The 27,057-nt window shown below is 44.9% G+C and overlaps 1 protein-coding gene across 4 annotated transcripts in view; it reads right to left on the bottom strand.

Moving 5' to 3' along the window:
• HGH1 (HGH1 homolog) overlaps nucleotides 1-27,057 on the bottom strand; it is a 174,170-nt gene that overhangs the window by 118,752 nt on the left and 28,361 nt on the right. For all 4 annotated transcript variants that reach the window (XR_004537933.1, XM_033929334.1, XM_033929332.1 and 1 more), the window contains 2 exons: nucleotides 20,750-20,851; nucleotides 20,213-20,354 (listed from right to left, as the gene is read on the bottom strand). Coding sequence is in view for 3 of the 4 variants with exons in the window: in XM_033929334.1 (XP_033785225.1) it covers nucleotides 20,213-20,354; nucleotides 20,750-20,851 (244 nt within the window). In the remaining variant the exon portion in view is untranslated. The remainder of the gene's footprint in view (nucleotides 1-20,212; nucleotides 20,355-20,749; nucleotides 20,852-27,057) is intronic.

The raw sequence follows: 27,057 nt of genomic DNA, 5'->3' as shown, positions 1-27,057 counted from the left end.
CGAAAACTAGAAGGATGCTAGGTTGCATAGGGAGAGATATGGTAAATAGGAAAAAGGTGGTATTGATGCCTCTGTATAAGACTCTGGTGAGACCTCATTGAGGATTCTGTGTTCAATTATGTAAGCCGCACCTTCAAAAAGATATAAAAAGGATGGAGTTGGTCCAGAGGAAGGCTACTAAAATGGTGTGTGGTCTTCATGATAAGGTGTATGGGGACAGACTTAAAGATCTCAATCTGTATATTTTGGAGGAAAGGCAGGAGAGGGGAGATATGATAGAGACGTTTAAATACCTATGTAATGTAAATGTGCATGAGTCGAGTCTCTTTCATTTGAAAGGAAACTCTGCAATGAGAGGGCGTAGGATGAAGTTAAGAGGTGATAGGCTCCGGAGTAATCTAAGGAAATACATTTTTACAGTCTCCCAAAAGAGGTGGTGGAGACAGACTGTGTCTGAATTCAAAAGGACCTGGGATAGGCACGCGAGATCTCTGAGACAGAAAGAGATAATGGTTAATGTGGATGGGCAGACCAGATGGGCCATTTGGCCTTTATCTGCTGTCATGTTTCTATGATGCTGCTGCTTGGAATGATGTCAGCCTGATGAAGAAGGCAATACAGGATCCTTACATTTTTCTGGATGTTTGGGAGAAACATGTTTGGAATTGCAAGTACACTTGCTAGACTGAGAATGTCGAGAAGAATGATGCTTTGACGAACTGGAACGGTGTCTGGAGGCACGATGCTTCAATGCATGGCTGGATGATGACTGTTGTCGAGAGCCATGACGATGCATAGATGAAGCAGTGGCAGTACCGGCATCCCGCATGGTGTGACGCTTAAGCTGGACCAGTACTGGAGAAGTCTGTGTTGAGGTAATAAAGTGAAACATATCCCCATACTCCAGACGAAAAAGAGCACTGAGCTTCTTTTTGAAGGTAAGCACCGGTACCCATGGCTTCATCGCCATTGTTCCAGAGAGGATAACTCGGATGACAATGCACCCCTTGGAAACGAGTCGCATAAAGGGGGTCTTCGCTTGGTCTGCATGATTGGACTCGATGCCATAATGACCTGCGACCCCGCCTGGGAAGCTGGTGGCTTTTTAGCTAGCTTACCAGAAAGGAGCGATGACTTGCGACACTGGAGTGATGTCATTGCACTGGACAATGTTGGTGTCTTCAACGTCGGAAGGCTTTGACGTTGAAACATGCAATGCATCAGCTCCCTCCTGTAGGTAGATTTATGGGTGTAATAAAGTAGCACTACATAAACAAGTTACGTGTGTAATTTTCTAGGGGAAACCATAAAGCACAGTTACTTACCGTAACAGGTGTTATCCAGGGACAGCAGGCAGATATTCTTGACTGATGGGTGACGGCACCGACGGAGCCCCGGTACGGACACTTTTAGAGTGATTGCACTCTAAGAACTTGGAAAGTTCTAGAGGCCGCACCGCGCATGCGCGAGTGCCTTCCCGCCCGACACAGGTGCGCGGTCCCCAGTTATGATAAGCCAGCTAAGAAGCCAACCCGGGGAGGTGGGTGGGACGCAAGAATATCTGCCTGCTGTCCCTGGATAACACCTGTTACGGTAAGTAACTGTGCTTTATCCCAGGACAAGCAGGCAGCATATTCTTGACTGATGGGTGACCTCCAAGCTAACAAAAAGAGGGATGGAGGGAAGGTTGGCCATTATGAAAACAAATTTTGTACAACAGATTGGCCGAAGTGACCATCCCGTCTGGAAAATGTATCCAGACAATAATGTGATGTAAAAGTGTGAACTGAGGACCAAGTGGCAGCCTTGCAGATTTCCTCAATAGGCATAGAACGGAGGAAAGCTACAGACGCTGCCATAGCTCTAACTCTATGGGCCGTGACGGAACCTCCCAGTGTCAGTCCGGACTGAGCAGAGCAGAAAGAAATGCACGCTGCTAACCAATTCGACAGCGTACGCTTAGAAACAGTCTGACCCAATCTATTAGGATCAAAGGACAAAAAAAGTTGTGGCGATGATCTGTGGGACTTAGTACGATCCAAATAGTAAGCTAAAGCTCGCTTACAATCCAAAGTATGTAAAGCCTGTTCCCCAGAATGAGAATGAGGTTTCGGAAAGAAGACAGGCAGAACAATGGATTGGTTGAGATGGAATTCAGAGACAACCTTAGGGAGAAACTTTGGATGTGTACGCAGAACCACCTTGTCATGATGAAAGACCGTAAAAGGTGGATCTGCAACTAGTGCATGTAGCTCACTGACCCTCCTGGCAGAGGTAAGAGCGATAAGGAAAAGTACCTTCCAAGTGAGAAACTTGAAAGTGGCTGTCGCCAAAGGTTCAAACGGGGGCTTCATCAAAGCGGAGAGAACCACATTCAGATCCCAGATAACAGGAGGTGCTTTAAGGGGTGGTTTAACATTGAAAAGACCTCGCATGAATCTGGAGACCAGGGGATGAGCTGTAAGGAGTTTTCCATGGACTGGCTCATGAAACGCAGCAATAGCACTGAGATGGACTCTGATGGAGGTAGATTTGAGGCCAGAGTCAGACAGAGAAAGCAGATAATCCAATAAGGTCTCCACTGGAAGAGACGTAGGATCATGATGATGAAGAAGACACCAAGAAGAAAACCTTGTCCACTTCTGATGATAACACTGCAGAGTGGCGGGTTTCCTGGAAGCATCCAGAATAGACCGAACAGGCTGAGAGAGAAGAGAGTTGTTTGAAGTCAGCCCGAGAGATACCAAGCTGTCAGGTGTAGAGACTGAAGGTTGGGATGCAGGAGGGTCTCCTGATGCTGCGAAAGCAGAGAAGGAAACAGAGGAAGTAGCAAAGGTTCTCTGGAACTGAGTTGAAGAAGAAGGGAGAACCAATGTTGCCTGGGCCATCGAGGAGCAATCAGAATCATGGTGGCTCATTCCTTCTTGAGTTTGAACAAGGTCCGCAGCATGAGTGGTAGAGGAGGAAAAGCATACAGGAACCGATTGGACCAATCCAGAAGGAATGCATCCGTTGCCATACGGTGAGGAGTATAGATTCTGGAGCAGAATTGGGGCAGTTGGCGATTGTGAGGAGCTGCAAAGAGGTCCACTTGAGGAGTGCCCCATTGATCGAAGATGGACTGTAGGGTTGAAGGATCGAGAGTCCATTCGTGAGGTTGGAGAATTCTGCTGAGCTTGTCCGCTAATGAATTCTGCTCTCCTTGGATGTAGATTGCCTTCAGGAATAGGCTGCGAGCTGTGGCCCAAGTCCAGATTTTCTGGGATTCCTGACACAAAAGGCGAGAGCCTGTTCCACCCTGTTTGTTGATGTAGTACATCGCAACCTGATTGTCTGTACACAGCAGGAGGACTTGAGGAAAGAGAAGGTGTTGGAAGGCCTTGAGGGCGTAAAACATCGCTCTGAGTTCCAGTAAATTGATGTGATGCTTCTTTTCCTGGGCCGTCCAAAGGCCTTGAGTTTGGAATTCGTTCAAATGAGCTCCCCAGGCATAAGGGGATGCGTCGGTGGTGATGACTAGTTGATGAGGCGGTAGATGGAGCAGAAGACCTCTGGAGAGATTTGAGGATATCAACCACCATTGTAGAGACTGACGAAGAGATGATGTCACAGATATGTGTCGTGAGCAAGGATCCGTCGCTTGGGACCACTGGGTAGCAAGGGTCCATTGAGGAGTGCGCAGGTGAAGACGTGCTAAAGGTGTTACATGAACTGTGGAAGCCATGTGACCTAAGAGTATCATCATCTGTTTGGCAGAAATGGAACTCTGAAGAAGTACCTGCTGACAGAGAAATTGGATAGTCTGAAGACGGTTGGCCGGTAGAAATGCTCTCATGAGGACTAGCACTGCTCCAATGAATTGAAGTCTCTGAGTGGGGATGAGATGAGATTTGGGAAGACTGATCTCGAACCCCAGAAGTTGTAGAAACAGGATGGTTTGGTTGGTGGCCAGGAGCACTGTCTGAGATGAATCGGCCTTGATTAACCAATCGTCCAAGTAAGGAAAGACTTGAAGGTGGTGAGAGCGTAGAAAGGCAGCTACCACAATCAGACATTTGGTGAACACTCTTGGAGAGGAGGCAAGACCGAAGGGTAGTACCTTGTATTGGTAATGACAGCGGTTGATCATGAAGCGGAGGTACTGTCTGGAGGTAAGATTGATCGGTATGTGAGTATATGCCTCTTTGAGATCTAGGGAGCATAGCCATTCGTTTTGATTGAGAAGAGGGTAAAGCGTGGCTAAAGATAGCATCTTGAATTTCTCTTTGACCAAGCATTTGTTGAGATCGCGAAGATCTAGAATCGGTCTGAGGTCTCCTGTCTTTTTGGGGACCAGAAAGTAACGGGAGTAGAATCCCTGCCCCTTTTGATCTGGAGGAACTTCCTCTATAGCGTTCAGAAGGAGGAGGGATTGAACCTCCTGAAGAAGGAGGGAAGATTGAGGAGAGTTCAAAGCAGACTCTTTTGGTAGACTTGGGACCGGGAGGTTCTGAAAGTTGAGAGAGTAGCCGTGGTGGATGATGTTGAGGACCCATTGGTCCGAAGTGATAACTTCCCACCGGCTGAGGAAAAAAGAAAGACAACCTCCTATAGGTTGAGGTTGCAGGGAAGATGGTTGGACGCTGGCTATGCCCTGGAGAAGTAAGTCAAAAGGGCTGCGTGGATTTCTGTTGAGGAGGCGGCTTGGCAGGCTGTTGCTGTTGTGGTCTAGGTGTCTGCCGTTGCTGCTGACGCTGCCTTCTAGGTTGTTGTGGAGCTGACTGCAGAGGACGAGCCACATAACGGCGTTGGTAGGCCGATTGTTGTCTGAAAGGCCGTGCCGGTGGAGGTTTCTTTTTTGTCTTGAGGAGAGTATCCCAACATGTTTCATGGGCGGAGAGCTTTTGGGTAGTTGAGTCCATAGACTCTCCAAACAGCTCATCCCCTAAGCACGGTGCATTAGCTAACCGGTCTTGATGGTTGACATCAAGCTCGGATACCCTCAGCCAGGCAAGGCGGCGCATGGCCACAGACATAGCTGTTGCTTGAGAGGTAAGTTCAAAAATATCGTAAATAGATCTTACCATAAACTTTCTCAGTTGGAAAAGTGAAGAGGAACATTGGCGAAAAGCCAGTCGTTTTCGCACAGGAAGGTACTGCTCAAAGGAAGCCATGGTGGTAAGGAGATGCTTTAAATAGAATGAAAAATGAAAAGCATAGTTGCCAGATCTATTGGCGAGCATTGCATTCTGGTAAAGACGTTTACCAAATTTATCCATGGCTTTGCCTTCTCTGCCAGGAGGGACAGAAGCATAAACACTATCTCCTGAAGACTTTTTAAGTGTAGATTCCACAAGAAGGGACTCATGTGGAAGCTGGGGCTTGTCGAACCCTGGGATAGGGATGACTTTGTATAGAGAGTCCAATTTGCGGGGAGCTCCCGGGATAGTAAGAGGAGTCTCTAGATTTTTGTAAAATGTTTCCCTCAGGATGTCATGAAGAGGAAGTTTCAAAAATTCCTTTGGAGGCTGGTCAAAGTCAAGGGCATCAAGAAAGGCTTTAGACTTTTTAGACTCAGCCTCCAAAGGAATGGAAAGAGACTCACACATGTCTTTTAAAAAGGAAGTAAAAGACAAAGAGTCATGCTTGGAGGATGGGTCAGGAACAACAGGATCATCTTCATCCGAAGAACACTCACCCTCTGATAGAAAAGGTTCTTCGGAATCACCCCACAGATCAGGGTCCCTAATATTGGAACTACGGTCCCGAGACTCAGGGGTGGATGGTTCCAAGTGTCGGGACTTGCGCAGTGACTTACCCGACCTCATCGATGTGGTACCGGGAGAAGTCACCGGACGCATCGGTGCCGAAGTTTGTACCGACTGGTGGTGGGATGTCTGCTCCGGTGCAAGGAGTGGCATCGACACCGAAGAGGCCGAGTGTACCGGTACCGAAACAGTGGATGCAGACAATATAGGCTGTTCCACTGCCGGTACCGGTGGCTCAGTACGGACCGGCACCGGGAGATTCGGAGCCAAGATAGCTGAAAGAAAATGGCGTAAAAATAAGACACCAGACAATCTACAAAATTTCAGGGATATGGTTACTATATACAAAACTAAAATTAATTCGGCCAAAAAGTCTTATTTCTCTAAAAAAATCGAAAAAGCAAATAACTCTTCTGTCCTATTTAATATCTTAAAATCAATGGACCCCACAAATAAATTAAAAAACTTCTCTCGCATATCTACTCTCAAAGCCCAAGATCTAGCGGACGCTTTTAATCTTAAGATAAATAATATTCGGAATTCCTTCACTCAAAGTACATTTACCACTATTTCCAACTCTAATCAATCAAATTTCTTTCCTACAGCTAAATGTTCAAACTTTTCAATCCCATCATTAAAAGATATCGAATCTCTTTTCTCCCAAGTCAACATGAAAAGTTCTCGATCTGAAATAATCCCTCCTTTCTATCTGAAAAAATACTTTTCACACTTTGGCCCTTTCATTCTGTCCATTATCCAAAACAGCCTACTTACATCAATAGTACCACCTCAATGGAAGTCTTCGTCAATTACCCCAATTATTAAAAATTATAAATCCAGCATAAATGATTTATCTAATTACCGTCCGATAGCGAATATTCCATTTTTGGCCAAACTCACTGAAAAACTAATATTTAACCAGCTTTCCAATTTTTTTGAAAAAACAAACGCACTACACCCACATCAAACCGGTTTTAGAAAATATCATAGTACAGAACATTCATTGATAGGTCTAACTTCCAACATTCAATACTACCTTGACCACCATAAATCCGTGATTCTATTCTCTTTAGACATCTCAGCTGCCTTCGACACCATTGATCACGACTTACTTTTAAATAGACTAGAAGAAAAAGGTTTAAGCGGCGCAGTTTTAGATTGGTTTAAGTCTTATCTTAATAATCGTACTTCTTCTGTAAATTTTAACAATGAAGACTCTACTACTTTTACTTCAACATTTGGAATCCCTCAAGGATCCATTTTATCTCCACTTTTATTTAACATCTTTTTATCGCCTTTATTAGAAACTTGTCAGGCCATAGGTTTTATTCCATATGCTTACGCTGACGATATCCAATTAATCCATCCTCTAGATCCCGAAAATGTCACAGATATTGCCTCCATAAACCATAAATTAGAACAAGTACACAATTGGTTGAACTCAAACAAATTGTCATTAAATATTAACAAAACCAAATCCATATTATTCAACTGGAAAAAAGACATACGCCTTGCAAGATCATTTCTTCTTAACAATCTTCCTATTAGTACTGAAGCATCAATTAAAATTCTTGGGGTTATACTTGACGACAGTTTATCCTACCATGATCATATCTCTTCCATAGTCAAAAACTGTTTTTTCAAACTTCGTCAGATAAGAGCCATCTCAAAATTTCTAAACCCTTCATCCATAAAAATCTTAATACACTCATTTATCATTGCAAAAATCGATTATTGCAACGCTCTATTCATCAATATCACTCAGAAGGAAAGAAGGCGACTCCAAATCATTCAGAATACGGCTATCAAACTTATCTATAATGCTAAAAAATTTGACCACGTATCCCCTCTGATGATTGACGCACACTGGCTACCAATAAATCATAGGATATTGTATAAAATTATATTTCTAATTTTTAAGACTTTAACATCTAGCGAGCCACAATTCATTTCAAAATCTCTGATTCCTTACAAACCACAACGATCCTTACGTTCATCAGAATCAAACTTACTAACTATCCCATCTCTAAAAATCATCGGTACACGGAGAGCAGACATCTTTACTGTAGCGGGTCCACAAGCGTGGAACTCCCTTCCTCAGTACATCAGAATGGAACACGACATCTCAGCTTTTAAAAAACTTTTAAAATCCTATTTGTTTAGGGATGCCTACGATCTTTAAAGCCCTAATGGATTTACTTTGTTAAAATTAATTTTCTCTTTGAGTGCCTTGTAACAAATTACCCAACCTTTCGTTTTTTCCCTTTTTTCTTAAACCCTTATTGTAACTTTGCCCCCTTTCCCTCGCTTTCCTGTTAGTCATTATTGAAAATTGAAATTCACTGTTTTTAAATGTTTATTAATGTTTCTATGTTTTACGATATTATGTACATCGCTTAGAATATTTATATAGGCGATATATCAAGAGTTAAATAAACTTGAAACTTGGAAGGAGTTGTTGTAATTGCTCCTTAAGCTGTACTTGGAGGATGGCCGCTATGCGATCATCTAATGAAGGCACCGGTACCGCCTTTTTCTTTTGCGGTACCTGCGGTGCCGCTCTACACCCCGGAGATGAGGAGCCCGATGTCGAGGGACTCACCTCAATAGGGGCGGAGAGCTTCCGCTGGCGTCTCACGGTCGGCAGGACTGGACTCGCTGCAATCGAGACCGGAGGACGCTCCAGCGGGGAAGGCTTCTTAGCCGGCTTACCTGGGTGTTGCGACACCGGCGCGGTGTCACGCGGTGTCGATGAGGTAGGTGCCAGCTGTACCGGAGCCGATACCGGTGTCGATGTCGTGGGATCGGACATCTCGGTACCGAAGTGTAATCGTTGTTGAATTTCACGATTTTTTAAAGTACGTTTTTTCAACGTGGCACAGCGGGTGCAGGTGGACGCCTGATGCTCCAGACCCAGGCACTGTAGGCACCAGTTGTGCGGATCCGTAAGGGAGATAGGCCGTGCACACCGCTGGCACTTCTTGAACCCTGGCTGAGAGGGCATGAAAGGAAAAACGGCTTCCGCCAAATCGAAGGCCGAGGCCTCGATGGTGGCTAAAGGCCCCGCCGGGGAAAAACCAAAAATGAAGAAAAAATACAAGTTTTTTTTTTAACAAAAATAAAAGAAAAGAAAAGAGGCAATAGAGCCAAGGGGGTTTTCGCGAGCGGGAAGGCGTGGAGAAAAATTTTCAACGGCCGTTGAAAAACGCGTCTTCTTAGCTCCGCGGAAACTAAGAAACTGGGGACCGCGCGCCTGTGTCGGGCGGGAAGGCGCATGCGCGGTGCGGCCTCTAGAACTTTCCAAGTTCTTAGAGTGCAATCACTCTAAAAGTGTCCGTACCGGGGCTCCGTCGGTGCCGTCACCCATCAGTCAAGAATATGCTGCCTGCTTGTCCTGGGATAAACTCCTTACCCAAGGTTCGTTATATTTGCCAGTTTATACTCAGACAGAGACCAGGGCTATAAGAAATATTTATTATATAAATAGAAAAATATAATTCATAAGCCAGCAGCAAATAATAACTAATTATTGTTCACAATGTCTCTGTACAAACATATCTCATTACATAATTATCACACAATAATCCCTAAGTAAATGAGTAGATATAACTATTTTTTACACACTAATTAATTCCTTATAATAATAATTCCTGATTAGCAGCAAACTAAGAATAGCTTATCACCCCAGGATCTTCACTTCCCTTGTCCCAAAGACAATAGAATTCTATCTAATCCCAGCTGAGATTATACATAATTTCCTTATTCTCACCATCAGATTAGGCCTTGGCACAGAATCAGGGAAAAGGAAGTCATCTTCTACTCAGGGCTGAAGATATGAATTCTCTTGATCAGGAAAAAGTCCGGTAGTCATTGGAACAGCTGTAACTTAGATTGTCAGCAACGGTTTCCTTTATGTCAGTGATGGCTAACCTTTTTGAGCCCGAGTGCCCAAACTGCCGCACAAAACCAAAGAATTTCCTCAAAGTGCCAGCACGTCAATTAAACTTTAATAACAAGATTTTAGTATCTAAAAACTCTTTATAAAGTTGCCTGAACTATGTAACATCATTTTTAAAGGTTGGAATCTTTGTATTGTCAGAGAATCAATTTGATTCACAATCCTTTGGTTTTCATTTCAATTTATTGGCAATTTATAATGTTTTAATGATTTCATTCATGGGCCGAATACACACATACTTTTCTCTGTCGCCGCACTCTTTGACCAAAAGATTTGTAAAAGCCTGCAACCACGTCAAGGTAGACTCTTTCAGCAGCTCCCCTCCCTCCCCCTTACCTTTGTGGCCAAGTCAAAATGATCTACCAACAATAAAATTTTAAAAACACAAAGCACGCTGTACGCAGAGAAAATGTTAATTATCATTTATATTCCGCGGGTTTTCAAAGAGGTCAAGGCAGATGACTTGATGCAATGTCACCTCAGTAACAACTATACAAAAATAGACAAATATTCCCCCTCCCTTTTTACTAAACCGCGATAGCGGTTTTTAGCGCAGGGACCTGCACTGAATGCCCCATGCTGCTCTTGAAGCTCATAGGCTCCCTGCGCTAAAAAACGCTATTGCGGTTTAGTAAAAGGGGGCCATAGTGCAAAATATAGACAGCATATATAAATTCTCAAAACGGACACATTTTGATCACTAAATTGAAAATAAAATCATTTTCCTACCTTTGGTAATTTCATCAGTCTCTGGTTGTACTTTATTCTTCAAGTTTCAAGTTTAATATGTATTTGATTAATCGCTTTGTCGTTATTCAAAGCGATGTACAAGTAATTAAAATTACAATATAAAAGAGATATTAAAATAAATAGAGACTAACGGGACAAAAACAATTTTGACAAGAACTGGAAACATAGGGATAGGTAGGGGAAGAAATTACAATTTATAATATAAGAGTGAGAGACAAAAAAGGAAAATACTTAGGGAAGGGATAAAAATGAAGATGATTAAATATAAGATTATTTAAAGAAGAAAAGATTAATTCTGAGACTTTTTTTTTTTTTTTTTAATTCTTCTGACTGTGCATCCAATATTTCTTCCCTTTTTTCAGCCTCCTGTATGCTTTTTCTCCTCCAGACCTCATTCCCTCCCCAAACTTTTTCTGTTTCACCCTGCCCCCTTCTTTCTTTTTCTCTCTCTCCATACCCCCTTTCATTCTGTATGTCTGTCTTTCTCTCTCTCTCCGTGCCCCATTTTTCTTTGTTTCACCCAGCCCTCTTTCTTTTTTTTTTTTGGCTCCCTGTCCCCCCCTTTCTTTCTTTCTCCTTGCCCTCCCCTAAGCCACCACCATTGGGAAAATGCTGCCACCGCCACTGGGGAATAGGCTGCCACTGCCGCTATCGGGAACAGGCCGGCGCCGAGTTCGCCCTGCTTCTCTTCCCCACGGGGCCGACCAACTCTCGCCACTCAAAGTCAATTCTAACAACGGAGAGGACGTTCTGGGCCAGCCAGGCAGCGATTGGCTGGCCCAGAACGTCCTCTCCGACATCAGAATTGACGCGGGTGGCGAGAGTTGGTCGGCCCCACAGGGAAAAGCAGGGAGAACTTGGCACCGGCCTGTTCCCAATGGCGGCAGTGGCACTCAAGTGGCTAAAGAGACGCAGTTTGCCAGCCTAGGGAGAACACTGGAGGGTGGCCAGCTGTGCACCCCCTTGGGGCGTAAAACCGGGGCAGACTGCCCCCACCCCCACCTTGGTATACCACTGTCTGTACCTCACTCCCTCCCTATGACCAAAAATTCTCCTTTCTTCTATTCCCCGTGTACACAACCATCTCTTTCCCTCCCTTCCTCTCTCCCAAGTCCTTGCCTTCTGTGTCCAAAAACACATTCCCTCCCCCACCTCAGCATCTCTTTCCCTCCCTTCCTCTCTCCCAAGTCCATGCCTTGTGTCCAAAAACTCATTCCCTACCCCACCTCAGCATCTCTTTCCCTCCCTTCCTCTCTCCCAAGTTCATGCCTTGTGTCCAAAAACCCATTCCCTCCCCCACCTCAGCATCTATTTCCCTCCCTTCCTCTCTCCCAAGTCCATGCCTTCTGTGTCCAAAAACCCATTCCCTCCCCCACCTCAGAATCTCTTTCCCTCCCTTCCTCTCTCCCAAGTCCATGCCTTCTGTGTCCAAAAACACATTCCCTCCCCACCTCAGCATCTATTTCCCTCCCTTCCTCTCTCCCAAGTCCATGCCTTGTTTCAAATTCCATATATTTCAGCGAGACGCATGATGGTTCCTCTAGGCCAGTGTTTTTCAACCTTTTTTGGGCAAAGGCACACTTGTTTCATGAAAAAAATCACGAGGCACACCACCATTAGAAAATGTTAAAAAATTTAACTCTGTGCCTATATTGACTATATATAAAGTAATTCACTTGAGTGCCACCGCCGCCATCGGGAACAGGCCGGCGCCAAGTTCTCCCTGCTTCTCTTCCCCGCGGGGCCGACCAACTCTCGCCACCCGTCGTCAATTCTAACGTCGGAGAGGACGTTCTAGGCCAGCCAGGCAGTGATTGGCTGGCCCAGAACGTCCTCTCCGACGTCAGAATTGACGCGAGTGGCGAGAGTTGGCCGGCCCCACAGGGAAGAGCAGGGAGAACTTGGCGCCGGCCTGTTCCCGATGGCGGCGGTGGCACTCAAGTGGCTAAAGAGCCGCAGTTTGCCGGCCTAGGGACAACACTGGAGGGTGGCCAGCTGTGCACCCCCTTGGGACGTAAACCCGGGGTGGGGCAGACCGCCTCCCCCCCACCCTGGTATGCCACTATCTGTACCTCACTCCCTCCCTATGACCAAAAATTCTCCTTTCTTCTATTCCCCGTGTACACAACCATCTCTTTCCCTCCCTTCCTCTCTCCCAAGTCCATGCCTTCTGTGTCCAAAAACCCATTCCCTCCCCCACCTCAGCATCTCTTTCCCTCCCTTCCTCTCTCCCAAGTTCATGCCTTGTGTCCAAAATGCACTCCCTCCCCCCTTTTGTGTTCCGTGTTTGCCTCCCAGCCCATCTTTGCAACTTTCTCAGCAAAACGAAGCTCAAGCCGCGAGGCTTGTCTTCTGCTTCCTGCCTGCCCTGCCGCGCACAAATAGCCGAACGGAAGTATTCTCCGACATCAGCGCTGACATCGGAGGGCAGGCTTTGCTTAAGCCCTCCCTCCGACGTCAGCGCTGACATCGGGGAACGCTTGCGATCGGCTATATGTTAGCTGCAGGGCAGGCAGGAACAGAAGACGAGCCTCGCGGCTCGAGATGTATTGAACTCCGCTTTCAGTGTGAGTGTGGTGTCCAGGATTGCCCCTATGAATTGCAGACATTGAGTCGGAAGTAGGTGTGATTTGGGAAAGCTGACTTCGAAACCCAGAACCTGTAGGAAGGAGATGGTCCGAAAGGTGTCGAGGAGCACTTCCTGAGATGAGACAGCTTTGATCAACCAATCGTCCAGATAAGGAAAGACTTGCAGGCTGTGCGAACAAAGAGATGCAGCCACTACAATCAGGCACTTCGTGAAGACCCTGGGAGACAATGCCAGTCAAAAAGGAAGGACTTTGTACTGGTAATGGTGCCGATTGACTTGAAAATAAAGATATTTGCGGGAAGCCATATGGATTGGTATGTGGGTATAGGCTTCCTTGAGATCCAGAGAGCATAGCCAATCATTCTGATCCAGAAGAGGATAAAGAAGAGTGAGGGAGAGCATCCGGAATTTTTCCTTGACTAGAAATTTGTTGAGATCTCTGAGATCCAGAATGGGTCACAGACCTCCCGTCTTCTTGGGAACTAAGAAGTAATGGGAGTAGAATCCGTGAGTTCGCTGAGAGAGAGGAACTTCCTCGATGGCATTCAGCAGAAGAAGAGATTGAACCTCCTGAACAAGAGGAGAAGACTGCGCAGGGTCCGAAATAGACTCTCTTGGTGGATGATTGAGAGGCAGGGTGTGAAAATGGAAAGTGTAACCCTGTCGAATGATGGTCAACACCCAGAGATCCATAGTGATGAGTTCCCAACGGTTTACGTAATGCTGAAGCCGTCCTCCGATCGGCTGAGGTAACGGTTAGAAAATGGGAACTGTGGCTATGCTCTTGAGGAACATGTCAAAAAAACTGCGTGGGTTTTTGCTGAGCAGTCTATTTAGGCTTTTGATGTTGTTGCTGCTTTTGCTTCCTAGGCTGAGCAGGAATAGGAATAGCAGACTTAGCAGAAAATCTGTGTTGATAAGAAGATATAGGCATAAAGGCACAAGGTGGTGGAGGCTTTTTCTTAGGTTGACCAAAGTATCCCACCTGGTCTCATGGGCAGACAATTTTTGGGTAGCAGTATCCATGGATGGTCCAAAAAGTTCATCCCCAAGACACAGAGCATTAGCTAAACGATCTTGATGCTTGACATCAAGTTCGGAAACATGGAACCAGGCAAGACATCTCATAGCCACTCGTGAGGTAAGCTTGAACGTGTCATAGGTAGAGCAAATCATATATTTCCTCAATTGTAGAACTGAAGCAATAAGATTTTGAAAAGCTTGCATTTTGAGGGAATATATTTTTGAAAAGATGAAAACTGCTTAACCAGATGTTTCAGGTATAATGAAAAATAGAAATTATAGTTTCCAGCTCAGTTCGCCAACATAGAATTTTGGTAAAGGCGTTTACCTAATTTGTCCATCGCTTTACCTTCTCTGCTAGGTGGTACAGAAGCATAGACACTAGTTCCAGCAGACTTCTTCAAGGTCGATTCCACGAGAAGAGACTCATGAAGATGCTGAGGTTGATAAAACCCAGGTATAGGAACCACTCTATACAATGAATTTAGCTTTCTAGGAGCCACAGGAATGGAAAGTGGAGTCTCCAAATTTTTATAGAATGTCATGGAGAGGAAGCTTCATCTGCTCCTTTGGTGGCTGGTCGGTCATAATCTAGAGCCTTCAAGAACTGTTTACTATATTTGGAGTCCACCTCCAGTGGAATAAACAGGTCCTCGGACATCTTCCTAAGAAATCTGGAAAAAGCGGATCTCTCAGAAAACACAGCAGGTTGAGAAGAACGTTGAGGTGAAACTGAACTGGCCGCATCCTAATCATCAGACAAGAGTGGTTCCTGCTCCGAGACTCCAAACAAGTCCGAGTCCTGAATGTTGAAACGGTTAGTGTCGAAGGCTCAAGATGTTTCATCTTATGAGAGGCCTTCCGAAACCACAATGGAGTCGTTTCTCTAGATGTCTGTGTAGAAGACGACTGGTGCTGTGGGACAGGATTAATAGACTCCCGTACCAATAGTCTCCGCACCGGTGGAATATGAATGGGAGATGCGGTCGGTGCCCTTTGCTCAGATTGAACTGTCACCTGGAGAGCCTGTGTTGACACAACTTGGAAAATCTGTGTCAACATGGGCATGAGTTGGGTCGGTACCAGTATTTGATAATGCTCACCTAATTCCTCTCTAAGCAAATTGTCAATTTTTTGCTTTAGTGAAAGCACTGGTACCGTTTGCTTTTCAGCCGGTACCACTAGTACTGCACTCTGGCCCGGCGATGAGGAGGCCGATGTCGAGGCACTCACCAAGATCAGGACCAGGCGCTCACGGGAGTTCTTCGAGGTCGGCATGATTTGGCTCAATGCCTTTTTGATTTGAGTCCCAGATAGGGTAGGTGAAGGCTTCTTAGCCGGCTTACCCACACAAGGTTGTGACACCGGAGATGTTTCTGCCGGTGTAGAAGGATGCAGTGTCACCTTGGTTGGTGCCGAAGTCGGTTGTGATGTTGGCTCCCCCTCCATAGCGGCACCGAAAAGAAGTTTCTGTTGAAGGCGGCATTTTTTCAGAGTCCTCTTCTGAAGAGAAGAACACCGGGTGCCAGTCTCCGGGCGGTGCTCAGGCCCCAAACACTGGAGGCACCAGCGGTGTGGGTCAGTTACCAATATGGGCCGAGCACAGCGACCGCACTTCTTAAAACCTGTCTATGAGCGGGATATCGACTGGAAGACCTCCTTGGCAAAATCAAAATTGGAGGCCAAGGTGGTACAACAGGCTTGAACCTGCGAAAGAGAAAAAACAAAAATTATTGTACTTTGTTTTTTTTAAACAAAGAAATAAAGGAAAATGAAAAAAAATGACAAACCTCGACAGCGGGAAGGCAGCGACAAAGAAAAAATTTCAACAGCCGTTGAAACACGACTTCTTAGCTCCGTGGAAACTAAGAAACTAAAGGGACCGCACGCCTACATCAGACGGGAAGGCACTTGTGCATATGTGGTGCAGGCGATCACGAACTTTCTAAACACGAAAAAGGAGATTATCGCTGAAAAATAGCTGGAAAGCGATGACCACAAATGCTCGCAGTCTAAGCAACAAAATTCATGATCTGCAAGCCCTAATGTTAGAGGCAGATCTAGATATTGTCGCTATCACAGAGACATGGTTCAGTGAATTACATGGATGGGATGCAAACATACCGGGATATAATCTTTTTAGGAAGGACAGAGATGGTCAAAAAGGTGGAGGAATAGCTCTCTATGTAAAGATCAATATCCAAGCGACTGAAATGCAAGGGACCTGGGGAGAGGAAAAAGCGATATGGATTGCTCTGAAAAGAGAAGATGGAACTTCTATCTATGTGGGTGTAGTCTACAGACCTCCGACTCAATCGCAGCAAATTGATAAGGATCTGATTGTGGATATCTAAAAGTTTGGAAGGAAAGAGGAGGTTCTGCTGTTGGGAGATTTCAAACTGCCGGATGTGGACTGGAATGTTCCGTCTGCAGAATCGGAAAGAAGTAGGGAGATTGTGGATGCCTTTCAAGAGGCTCTGCTCAGACAAATGGTGACGGAACCCACAAGGGAAAAAGTGATATTGTCCTCACAAATGGAGAGAGTATCTCTAATGTTCGAGTGGGTGCTCACCTGGGAAGTAGCGATCAAACGGTTTGGTTTGATACAACGGCTAAAGTGGAGAGCGGCCGCACAATACTTAAAGTCCTAGATTTCAAACATACGGACTTTAATGCTATGGGAGAGTACCTGAAGAAAGAGCTGTTAGGATGGGAGGACATAAGAGAAGTGGAAAGACAGTGGTCTAAGCTGAAAGGAGCGATAAAAATGTCTACGGACCTTTATGTGAAGAAAATCAATAAAAACAAGAGAAAAAGGAAGCCGATATGGTTCTCCAACCTAGTGGCTGAGAAAATAAAGGCGAAAGAGTTGGCGTTCGTGAAATAAAAAAAACCCAAGAGGAGAGCAGAAAGGACTACAGGGTGAAACTGAAAGAAGCCAAGAGAGAGATACGTCTGGCGAAAGCACAGGTGGAAGAACAAATGGCTAAAAATGTAAAAAAGGGAGACAAAACTAAACTAAACTTTGGGTTTATATACTGCATCATCTCCACAACGTGGAGCTCGGCACGGTTTACAGGAATTGAGAAAGAACGGAACTCCAATGGAATTATAGAAAAAGTATGAAGAGAGGTTAGAGGGCTTAGTATATCAGAGAGAGAAAGAAAAGTTACATTTTAGAGAACAGCCAAGTTTTCAGAGGGAGCTCAAGTTACGAAGTGGGGAGCTAAGATTATTCCAGAGCTCCGTGATTCTGAAGGGGAGGGAAGACCCTAGTTTACCAACATGGGATATGCCTTTTAAAGAGGGGAAGGATAATTTTAGTTTTGGGGCGGATCTAGTTGAATTTGGATTTGAGGAATTCCAGGATAATGGAATAAAAGGAGGGAGGATGCCGTCTAGGATCTTGAAGGTTAAGCAGGCACATTTAAAGTAGACCCTGGAGATTACAGGAAGCCAGTGGAGCTTGGACAGGAGAGGTGAGACATGGTCAAATTTACTTTTTGAGAAGATAAGCTTAGCAGCGGTATTCTGGATTAGTTGGAGTCTATGGAGGCTTTTCTTTGTTAGGCTTAAGTAGATAGAATTGCAATAGTCCAATCTGGAAAGGATGGTGGATTGGACAAGGACGGCAAAGTGTTTTTGATGGAAGCAGGACCTTACTTTCCTCAGCATGTGAAGGCTGAAAAAGCATTTTTTTTATCAAGGAGTTGAGGTGGTCGTTGAAGGATAGTGAAGAATCAATGGTGATGCCCAGAACTTTGCTACAGAACTCCAACTATAGTGAGGAGCCTGAGGACAATGGGATGGAGGTGGGTAGTTGGTCTAATTTAAGGCCGAGCCAAAGTAGTTTCGTTTTGGACTCATTCAGTTTCATTTGAACAGTGAGGGCCCAAGATTGGAGGTTCGTTATGTGAAAGGAGGAAGATGAAAAACGGAATTGCTAGGCTAAAAGATGCTGGGAACCAATATGTGGAAAGTGATGAGGAGAAAGCGAATGTGCTAAACAAATACTTCTATTCTGTGTTCACAGAAGAAAATCCTGTAGAAGGACCGAGATTGTCTAGCAAAGTTACACGAGAAAATGGAGTAGATTCTGCGCCGTTCACGGAGGAGGGTGTTTATGAGCAACTTGAAAAACTGAAGGTGGACAAAGCGATGGGACCAGACGGGATCCATCCCAGGATACTAAGGGAGCTCAGAGTGGTTCTGGCGAGTCCTATTAAAGACTTGTTCAACAAATCTCTGGAGACGGGAGTGATTTCTGGGGATTGGAGGAGAGCGGATGTGGTCCCTATTCATAAAAGTGGTCACAGGGATGAAGCAGGAAACTACAGGCCGGTGATCCTCACTTCAGTTGTTGGAAAAATAATGGAAGTGTTGCTGAAAGAAAGGATAGTGTACTTCCTCGAATCTAATGGATTACAGGATCCGAGGCAACATGGCTTTACAAAAGGTAAATCGTGCCAAACGAACCTGATTGAATTTTTTGATTGGGTGACCAGAGAGCTGGATCGAGGACATATGCTAGATGTAATTTACTTGGATTTCAGCAAAGCCTTTGTTACAGTTCCTCATAGGAGGCTGTTGAACAAACTTGAAGGGCTGAAGTTAGGACCCAAAGTGGTGAACTGGATCAGAAACTGGTTGTCGGACAGACGCCAGAGGGTGGTGATTAATGGAAGTCGCTCGAAAGAAGGAAAGGTGAGTAGTGGAGTCCCTCAGGGATCAGTGCTGGGGCCAATCCTGTTCAATATGTTTGTGAGTGACATTGCTGAAGGATTAGAAGGAAAAGTGTGCCTTTTTGCAGATGATACCAAGATTTGTAACAGAGTAGACACCGAAGAGGGAGTGGAAAATATGAAAAAGGATCTACAAAAGTTAGAGGAATGGTCTAATGCCTGGCAACTAAACTTCAATGCAAAGAAATGCAGAGTAATGCATTTGGGGATTAATAATAGGAAGGAACCGTATATGCTGGGAGGAGAGAAGCTGATATGCACAGAAGGGGTGATAGTGTCCGAAGATCTAAAGGTGAAAAAACAGTGTGACAAGGCAGTGGCTGCTGCCAGAAGGATGCTGGGGCTGTATAAAGAGAGGCGTAGTCAGTAGAAGGAAGAAGGTGTTGATGCCCCTGTACAGGTCATGGTAAGGCCCCACTTGGAGTATTGTGTTCAATTTTGGAGACCGTATCTGGCGAAGGACGTAAGAAGACTTGAGGCGGTCCAGAGGAGGGCAACGAAAATGATAGGAGGTTTGCGCCAGAAGACGTATGAGGAGAGACTGGAAGCCCTGAATATGTATACCCTAGAGGAAAGGAGAGACAGGAGAGATATGATTCAGACGTTCAAATACTTGAAGGGTATTAACATAGAACAAAATCTTTTTCAGAGAAAGGAAAATGGTAAAACCAGAGGACATAATTTGAGGTTGAGGGGTGGTAGATTCAAAGGCAATGTTAGGAAATTCTACTTTACGGAGAGGGTGGTGGATGCCTGGAATGCGCTCCCGAGAGAGGTGGTGGAGAGTAAAACTGTGATTGAGTTCAAAGAAGCGTGGGATGAACATAAAGGATCTAGAATCAGAAAATAAGATTAAATATTGAACTAAGGCCAGTACTGGGCAGACTTGCACGGTCTGTGTCTGTATATGGCCGTTTGGTGGAGGATGGGCTGGGGAGGGCTTCAATGGCTGGGAGGGTGTAGATGGGCTGGAGTAAGTCTTAACAGAGATTTCGGCAGTTGGAACCCAAGCACAGTACAGGGTAAAGCTTTGGATTCTTGCCCAGAAATAGCTAAGAAGAAAAAATTAAAAAATTTAAATTGAATAAGGTTGGGCAGACTGGATGGACCATTCGGGTCTTTATCTGCCGTCATCTACTATGTTACTAAGTATGTTACTTGCACTTTTGAAGTGGTCCGTACTGGGGCTCCGTCGGTGATGTCACCCATCAGTGAGAATATGCTGCTGGCTTGTCCTGGGATAACAGACTAGATAAGCCATATGGCCTGTCTACTGTTATTTTCCATTCTCATCTTTTTTTGTAGACAAAGTGGACTGTATCTCTAGGTAAATATCGTAAACATCATGAACATACAGACAAACACATACACCCCTCCCTCCATCCCTGGAAATCTTACACACCACAGCAGCAAAGTAGACAGCCATGAGTGGATGGGATGCAAGGAAGAAGTCATAGAGCCGCAGGATGTGCTGGAAGTTGGTTAGTACATGGCCATACCATGTGATAAGCCAGCTCAGTGCAAAAACTGTGCCAACTTCAGCCCTGCGAATACAAGAGAGAAAGACCATAAACAACAGGTGCACTGCTACAAAACCCACGTACAACCCTGCCTCCTCAAAGTGAGACTGCCCCCCTATTGCTCCAATTCACTTCCTCTTTGATTCTTTCAAAAAAAGATGAACATTCAGACATCCTTTCCAAGTGCATCCAAAGAAAACCAAACATCTACTTCCAAGCAAAGGAATCTTTCTGGTTCATCCTAAGCAAAGGCTCACTACCCTTCTTTTTCAGAAAGCTGAGTCCCTCTCCTACCCTAACCCCCCCCCCCCCCCAACAAGATACTTTCTGAGAAAGTACAGTTCCAACACACTTGATTCCTGCCAAGGAAGATTTTTATTTGGGGAGGAGGAGAAGAATTTTTCTCCCAGACACCTTACCTACACATGAAGTCGTGAAGCCGTGGACTTTCTCGCTTCAGGATGGGCATAAGATAGTTCAGTATGTGTTTGGTGCTGTCCATAGTTGGATCCATAAAATCCCTGGAGAGAGGAAAAGAAAAAATGCATGTCTGACAGAGAAAGAAGAAAGATAGAGGTTCAGACCCCTTTACCCCACTCTACAACTTGAATCTGAAGCAGAATGAAAAAGAGAAATTAGGTTCTTATCTGCTAATTTTCTTTCTTTTAGTCCCTCCAAACCAGCACAGAACAGATGGTTTATGCTCCTCTGCCAGCAGGTGGAGACTGAGACACATTGACTTTTGGCATTAGTACAAGAGGGCTGTGAAGTTCCATCTATAATCAATCAGTCTGACAAATAGCCAAGCAGAACTAACTAAAAACTGAAAACAAGAAAACATACCAACTCCACTCTCGCATGGAGAAGCCAAAATAAATGTCCAGATCAAACCAAAACACACTGCTAGATACTGATTAGAACAGGGGTGGGCAACTTCGGTCCTTGAGGGCCGGAATCCAGTCAGGTTTTCAGGATTTCCCCCATGAATATGCACTGAAAGCAGTGCATGCAAATAGATCTCGTGCATATTCATGGGGGGAAAACCTGACTGGATTCCGGCCCTCGAGGACCGGAGTTGCCCACCACTGAATTAGAACAAGAATCTTCAAAACATCACAGTTCGCCAGCTAAACCAGTCGAACCAAACGCTGCTGCCCTTATTATATTCCCCACAACCAAGACAAATACCACCGAAAAAAGTAACCTTCGTGAAAAAACACCGAATAAAATGACAGGGTGGGGTTTGTGCCAGTCTGGAGAGACTAAAAGAAAGAAAATGAGCAGGTAGGAACCTAATTTCTCCTTCTTTATTGTCCCTCCAGACTGGCACAGAACGGATGGGACGTACCAAAGCAGTGCCTATCATGGGTGAAAGAGCCGCCACAATGACACGTTCCCCGAACACCGTGTCCCAACGCTCCTAAATGTCCATATGGTAATGACGAACGAAAGAATGGAGAGAAGACCAAACCACCACTTTACAGATATCCAGAGGCACAAGAGAACTCTCAGCCCAAGAGGCTGTCTGACCCTAAGTGGAATAAGCTTTGAGAAAATCCGGTACAGGTTTCTTTTGAAGAAGGTACGCTGAAGTGATAGCCTCCTTGATCCAGCGCGCAATCGTAGCTTTAGAAGCACCGTCCCACTTACGAGGACCCACGAGAAGGACAAAGACGATCCGATTTACAGAACACCTGGGTTCACTGAACGTAACACGAAGGACCCTACGGTATCCAACTTGCGCAATTGCCTCTACTCCAAAGAGTAGAGTCCTCCCAACTACCCAAGACTAGAAGGGAAACCAATTGGTTGACATGAAAAGGAGAAACGAGCGCACAACCCACTCCCTAGAGAACTCCAAGAAGGGAGGCCTACACGAAAAGGCCTACAGTTCGGAAACACGTCTCGCAGAAATAATGGCCATCAAAAACACAGCCTTGAGAGTAAGGTCCTTCATCATGCAGGCACAGAGAGGCTCAAAAGGAGGACAAATTAGCAATGAAAACCAGTTTGAGATCACAGGCCAGAACCAAAGGATGAACTGGAGGCTGGAGTAATTTCACCCTCTCAACAAATGGACCACATCTGGAGAAGAGGCCAAATACAGACCACACAACAGACACGAAAAGAAGACAAAGCCACCATGTGTATACTGAGAGAGAGGTCCATGCAAAGCCCCATTCCAGGCCATCCTGCAGAAACTTCAAGATGTGAGGCAAAGACATGCGAAGGGGAACACCACTCCTTAAAAATACGCCAAATGCACACATAAGCCCGAGAGGTGGAAAGTCTCCGAGAACCCAAGAGGGTGGTATTCACCTTATCCGAATATCCTTTCTTAGGCGTTCCCTTTCAAGAGCTAAGCCCTAAGATAAAAAGGACCTGGATCGAACATGGGAATGGGACCCTGAGTTAGAAGGGAAGATGAGAGGAGCATGCGGAAGAGGATTTGCCACAAGCAGCTGAACCAGATCTGTGTTCCACGGGTGCCTGGTCCAGTCTGGAGCCACCAAGATCACGTAGCCTGCGAGCTGAGCAATGCGAAGAAGCACTCTGCCCACCGGAGGCCACAGAGGAAAGACATACAGCAGGCCGACAGTCACTCAAGGCTGCACCAGAGCATCCAATCCCTCAGTCTGATAATCCCTGCGTCGACTGAAGAACCTCAGCACTTGGCGTTGACACTCATGGCCATGAGGTCCATAACCAGCCAGCCCCAGGACTGAACAATCAACTGGAAGGCCTCCAGCCCGATACCACTTGCCGGATCAAGCAAATGATGACTGAGGAAGTCCACCTGCACATTGTCCACTTCTGCTATGTGGGAAACCGAGATGTCCAGTAACCTCCCGTGCTACCAGATGATTCTTGGTAACCCCCCCCCCCGACAACTGACATAAGTCACCACCGTGGCATTGTCCGAGAGAATCCGAACTGACTTGCCCTCCAGCAACGCCAATCTAATGGCTCTGGTCAACTAGGAAGCCTCCACCAGCGACCATCTGCCCTGAGCAGAGTGACCGAGACATTGAGCTCCCCAACAGAGGAGACTTGCGGCCGTAAGAAGCACTGTCCACTGGGGCTGACTCAGACTTACCCCCTGAACCAGATTGGAAGACTGTAGCCACCAGCGCAGGCTGCGACAAACTAACCCCTGAAGAGGGACAGGAGAGTCCAGATCATGAATCTGTGGTGACCATCACCGAAGAAGCTCATACTGAAGAGGGCGCATGTGAGCCCAAGCCCACATGTCTACTTCCAGGAAGGCTGACATTGACCCCCAAGACCTGCAGAAAATTCTGTGCCTGAAAGCAATGACAATCCATCAGGGAGCGAATCTGTGAATGTAATTTCAACACCCAGGCATCGGGAAGGAATACTCTCCCCAAGCTTGTGTCAAAGAGAACTCTGAGATACTCCAAGCGTTGAGACGAGTCAACCGGCTTTTGGACAGGTTGACCACCCAGCCCAGCGTCTACAGAAACTCCATAACCTGAGTCGTGACCCGGGAGCTCTTCTGAATAGACTTTGCTCAAATAAACCAGTCATCCAGATAGGGATGAACCAGAATGAACTCCTTACACAAGGCCACCGCCACCACTACCATAATCTCGGTGAAAATCCGGAGCTGCAGCCAGACCACAAGGAAGTGCACAAAACTGATAATGATTTCCCAAAATCGCAAAGGAATCCCTGATGGGAGGCCCAAATCCGGACACACAGGTAGACCTCCGTCAGGTCAAGAGAAGTCAGAAATTCTCCAGGTTGAAAAGCGAGAATCACGGATTTCAGGGTCTCCATGCGAAAAGATGGAACCTGAAGCACCCTGTTATCACCTTTCAGATCCAAAATTGGCCGATAAAACCCCTCTTTCTTGGGCACCACAAAATAAATCGAGTACCCGCCTGTGTGAATCTCCTGAGGAACCAACCTTTGCAGTATCTGGCAAAAAGCCCGCTTCTTCCAAGATGTCTGACAAGGAGAAGAAAGGAAAAGATCTAGTAAGGGCTGGTAAAACTCGAGAGTACAAGCCGTCCCATATCACCTCCCCCAAGTTCTGTCCATACTTTAAAAAGGGACAATAAAAAGGCCACTAATCAGATTCAACAGGTCCTAACTATCAAAAGGAAAGACTGCACAGGCTTACCACCTCCACTTGCCAGAGACTGAGAAGAGACTGATTGTAGATGGGACTGCACAGCCCACTTGTACTACTGCCAAAGTCAATGTGTTCTCAGTCTCCACCTGCTGGCAGAGGAGTGTAAACCCATCCGTTCTGTGCCAGTCTGGAGGGAAGATAAAGAATGAATATTTTGCCACAATTCCTCTGTTTGAGTTTTTACCAATAGTGGTTCCCAAAAGGATCCTGGACACATTGCAGGAATGTTTCTAGAAAAATCCTGGTTAGGGCAATGAGAGGGGTGGGTCCCAGCTTACTAATTTTGTAACCTTGTTTTAACTTTAAATGTATTTTGTATAATCATTTTTTTTTTTACTGATGTACATCGCCTAGAAGTCTGATTAGGCGATATAAAATTTTTTTAAAGAAACTTGAGATTCCCCGTAAGGGATTATATTATAAGGAAACCCAGGCCCATGCTACTATAGAGTGGTTTCAGAATAATAACAACAGTTTATATACTGCAGGACTGTGAAGTTCTATGCGGTTTACAATGATTAAAAATGCTACAAATTGAGTAGAAATAACAAAGTTAAAAACTAGTGACTAAAACCTCTAGAGATCAGTTATTGTGGAATAAGATTGTACAAATCAGCTACCTAAATACTTCAGGAACAGATATGTTTTTAGGTGTTTCCTAAATTCCCCATAAGTAGTAAGCAAAAGCAATTGTTTCAGGTCTTTACCCCTGAAACAGCCCTAACTTCAAACTTACCGTCCTTCCCCCCTCCCTCTTCCCGCCACACAGAAACTACATAACCTACTCATTACCTCTCTAGAAAGGACAAATATTCTTCCATTGTAACCCTCCATTTTTTTATCTCTTTTGTAATCCGCCTTGAACTGCAAGGTAATGTAATGTAATGTAATAATGCTGTAGAATCACCCTTATAACACTGTGGATAACAGGCTCTGGAAGATTATAGGCGGGTTTCCGGGTAAATATGGATAAGTCTGAAATTCTCAATATTAATCTCTCATCTGTACAGGTTCAGCAGCTTCAGGGTCAATTTGCTTTCCGTTGGGCGCAGAGGTCTATCAAATACTTGGGGGTGCAGCTGACAGCTAGCCCTGACTCGTTATTTGCGGTCAATTTCCCTTCACTGCAGCAACGACTCTTTCAAGATTTGGATAGATGGGAAGGTATGACCATTGGGTGGATGGGCCGCATAGCAGCTGTTAAGATGATGTTGCTTCCGAAGCTCTTATTTCTTTTTATGGCTTTACTTATAGTGATACCGATGGGGTATTTTTGCATATTGAATCGTAAAGTATTTGCTTATATTTGGAAACGTAAACCTCCCCGGGTACGGCGAGCCCTTTTATATCAGCATAAACAGCAGGGAGGGATGGGCATCCCCAATTTTCGCCTTTATTATCAGGCGGCTTTATTACAGGCTGTGGCTGCATGGATTGGCTATGAAGATCATCTCTGGATGTATTTGGAACAGGCTTGTTTGCCTGATATCTCGCTGTGGAGACTTCCGTGGGCCCCAGTTTTCATCTTGAGGGCACATTTGAAGGTAGACAATCCTTTTTTGAGAGTGATTTTAAATACTTGGTATCAGTTGAGGTGGAAAATATTTCCGGAGCGTAGACATTTTACATTGTCTCCTATAAGTTTATTAGAGGGCTTTGTACCAGGGAGAGTGGACCTTATCCGGCATCAGTGGGTCCGAGCATGGTTGCGTACGATTGGTCAAATTTGGCTGGATGGAGCTCTGCTTCCTTTTGCTCAACTACAGGATGAGTATGGGCTTGGGCACACTGATCATTTCCCAAATTATCCAACCCACAAAAATTGTCATCAATCAAGAAAAGAAGGGGTGTAAAGGATAATTAATACAAAATCTAGTTTAATAAATTTTTATTTGGTATCTAACTTCTTTTTTATGAGAAAATCTATTATTACTGATAACCCAAATTCAATTGTGTAAACAACTTGTTTTGGGCACACATTTACCCTAATATATAAATTAAATTAATAAAAAATTTTTGAGGTAGGAAGGAGGCTTGAAGTAAATGATTACATCACATGCATTCAAAATGAAGACTTGAAATAACATCCAAGTTATAAGAGGTCCCTTTACTGAGAACAATGCATCCTTTATGATACTTCAGCCCCTTAATTTATTCCATGTTTGCTTGAATTGATAGAGAAACTTGGAAAATTTTCAGGTTACAAGATGAATTGGAATAAATCAGAAGTTCTCCCATTAAATATACATTGTACAAAAGGTTTATTTGATCCATTTTCTTTTATTTGGAAGGAAGATGGTTTAAAATACTTAGGATTTTGGATTACAAAATCAGTGGATGAGACTATGAAAATTAATGAGAAAAATTTATTACAGAAGGTAACAGAAATGTGTGAACAATGGAATCCTTTGTATTTATCTTGGTGGGGGAGAGTACAAACTGTAAAATGATGATTTTGCCTGTAATTTGTTACCAAATGGGGATGATACCAATTTTCTTTCAGGGGTCTTTTTATAAAAAGTTGAATAGGGTTTTAACAAAATTTATTTGGCTAGGTAAAATTCCTAG

Source organism: Geotrypetes seraphini, chromosome 2 (genome assembly GCF_902459505.1).
Source record: "Geotrypetes seraphini chromosome 2, aGeoSer1.1, whole genome shotgun sequence".
Taxonomy (NCBI): Eukaryota; Metazoa; Chordata; class Amphibia; order Gymnophiona; family Dermophiidae; genus Geotrypetes; species Geotrypetes seraphini.
This window is presented reverse-complemented; position numbering and strand designations above follow the sequence as displayed.